This window comes from Cannabis sativa, chromosome 3, assembly GCF_029168945.1.
Source record: "Cannabis sativa cultivar Pink pepper isolate KNU-18-1 chromosome 3, ASM2916894v1, whole genome shotgun sequence".
In the NCBI taxonomy this organism is placed as follows: Eukaryota; Viridiplantae; Streptophyta; class Magnoliopsida; order Rosales; family Cannabaceae; genus Cannabis; species Cannabis sativa.
Window position 1 is genome coordinate 55,804,074 of NC_083603.1, and position 2,709 is coordinate 55,806,782.

General features: G+C 28.9%; 1 protein-coding gene across 1 annotated transcript; it reads left to right on the plus strand.

The window, feature by feature from the left end:
- Positions 1 to 525: 525 nt before the first annotated feature.
- Positions 526 to 1,667, plus strand: LOC115711324 (transcription factor PRE3). The gene is made up of 2 exons (XM_030639663.2): positions 526 to 827; positions 1,256 to 1,667. The coding sequence occupies exons 1-2, from the start codon at positions 705 to 707 to the stop codon at positions 1,406 to 1,408; spliced, it is 276 nt and encodes a 91-aa protein (XP_030495523.2). The 5' UTR covers positions 526 to 704; the 3' UTR covers positions 1,409 to 1,667.
- The last annotated feature ends 1,042 nt before the right edge of the window (positions 1,668 to 2,709 follow it).

The following is a 2,709-nucleotide window of genomic DNA, read 5'->3' on the forward strand; positions in this document are numbered from 1 at the left end:
GGAAAAAGATAAAAATGGCAGTGCAATAGACAAACACAAGAACTGTGCTCCCTTAATCAAAACAGCGACATGGTATCTTTTAGGTAACACGTAGCTATCCATATAAACACAAAGACATATTCAATTTTTATTTTTATATATAAAAAAGATGAATGCGTACATACATATAATGCTCAAAGCTAATTAGGGTTTAATATATTAACTGAGAACCTATAATAAAAGGAAAAGTGTATGTACGCACAATAGGGTAGCTGTACCCTACGTTTTTTTTTTCTCTCGTGATGAATAAGCCCTCATCAGAAGAGGTGTTATGTTAGGCCATTTTCAAGAATTTATTAATTAGTTGCACCAATATTATACCCTTTTTTTAAATTGTAGGACCCCTTTGATTGCTAATTACTGTCGTACATATATGGGCCCTTTGAATGGAACCAATCAATACCAAATTAATAATGTCTCCCCCCCTTTGATCAGTGTCGTTTTCCAACTAAATATCGTTCACTTTAGTGTCGCTATAATAAGCTATAGCTTGCCCTTTCTTCTTCCAACTTCATCACCACTACTTGTTGTTGCACCAGTAGTACTTCTACTTCTACTTCTACTAATTATATATAACTCCAGAACATTATTTCAAAAGTAGTAGTAGTAGATAAGTCATTCCCAAGCAGTGTAGCAGTAGTCCAACAGTTGTTCTGATCTCTATCATGTCAAATCATCAGACTTCATCAAGGTCATCTTCACCTTTCATCAAACCCACTGATGATGAGATTCACCACCTTGTTTTGAAGCTACAATCCTTGTTACCCCTCCTTAATAGAACACCCAATGTACGCTACTGTTTTTGTGCTTATATACATGACACACTTTATAACTTATTATATATATGTGGCAATTAATTAATCAACTTTTTTGTTCAAACGTATCTATATAATAATCTATGTTTTGGTAAATTTTATATGTTTGTGTCATCAAAAAAAGTTATTATTAGGGCAGTGAGTGATATATATATAAATATAGAACAAATTTATTAATATATTTTTACACATGCTTAACTACAATATGCTTTTTTTTAAGAAATAATGTTGAAAATTATAAACCAGCTGCATTAAAGCTTATTATTGGATATGTTATATGATCACATTAATTATCAGATTATAAATTAAATGAAATTAAACTTGATTGTTTTTTATTCATACATATATATTTAAAATAGTTATTTATTAGGCCTAAGTTATCTATTGTAATGAATATGTAGGTACCGGCTTCAACAATTTTGGATGAAACTTGCACTTACATTATGAGGCTGCGTAGAGAGGTAGATAGCCTGAGTGGGAAACTTTCTCAATTACTTAATACAGCAGAAATCGACGATGTAGATGAGCTTATTAGAAAACTTCTTCAACAATAAAAAACTCATCCCAAAACCTTTCTCTCTATATATATAGCTTCGCGTTCCAACTATTGATCATGAAAGTCTCTACCATGATTCCTAATAAGATCAGTGTAGTAACAAATGCAATTCGAGTCTTATTATTAATGATAAAGCTCTTTAGTTTAAATGTTTTATTTTATTTTATTTCTCATGCTTTTAATAATGTTTATAATAATTGGTTTATTATGTATTTTACTTTTTATATATTTATAATAAATATTTGGATTGTACCACACTGCTCTCTAATTATGATTAAATATCTGAGAAGCTTTCTTAGATTGACTAATTATAATTAATTCATTAATTATGGACCAAAGCAATGATTACCAATTGGAAGGCGAAGTTGATAAGGAGGAAAAACCAAAACTTAACATATATAATAATATATATATATGCTATATATGTATGGTGCTTTATTTTGTTTCTGCCGATCGATGTTTGTTAATGTTTTATATATATAATATTTGGTTTGGTATGGTTTATTTAATAACAATAATAATTAACGATAATTGATGCCTGATACATTGCTTCTTGGTGGAACATGTTTCATTTGTAGTGGGCATGCCCTTGACATCAAGAATATTAAAACATATATATATATTTGTCTTAAATTCTCCATAAATAATAATTATTAATGTATAATATAACTAATTATGTTTATATATAGTATATACAAACTATCAAGCTTTTTTTTCTTCCTGTCTGGTAACTTAGGAAATAAAAATCAATGAAACTCAAAGTCTATCAAGAAAGTATGTTAATTGAATTCATAGATCCTTATATTAGCTATGAATATAAGAAAGAGATGATCTTTTGAAAAATTAGACAATAAAACTCTATTAGACTTTTAAATAACAACTTGAGCCAAAATTTGTACAATGTACGTGTTTAATTCCTAAAGAATTCAAGATCTCACAGTTCGCTCTTTAGTGAAGTTCTGAACATCATGAGCAGTCTTACCAAACCTAGTGCTCTTAGTCTTGAATATTGATAAGCTACTTGTATCAAAACCAATAACTATAAAGACCTTTTCTTAATGCAATATGGCTTAAAGCTTAATAATATACAACAACAATATCTTTACATGTTATTATTTTACGAGAACAAAAAGCTAAAATTTATATGCATGTGAGGTCTTACAATATTATCAGGAACTAAGCTGAAAATATTGACTTTATAAACTAAACAGACTATACTGGCCTTGCAAATCAGACATATATATACTAGCCTAATAAATCAAACCGATCATATGTTTACTTTACAAACCGAACTTACCA

Coding starts and splice junctions, on each gene's coding strand:
- LOC115711324 (XM_030639663.2), top strand. CDS start 705: ATGTCAAATCATCAGACTTCATCAAGGTCATCTTCACCTTTCATCAAA. Junction 828..1,255: donor TCCTTAATAGAACACCCAAT/GTACGCTACTGT, acceptor ATGAATATGTAG/GTACCGGCTTCAACAATTTT.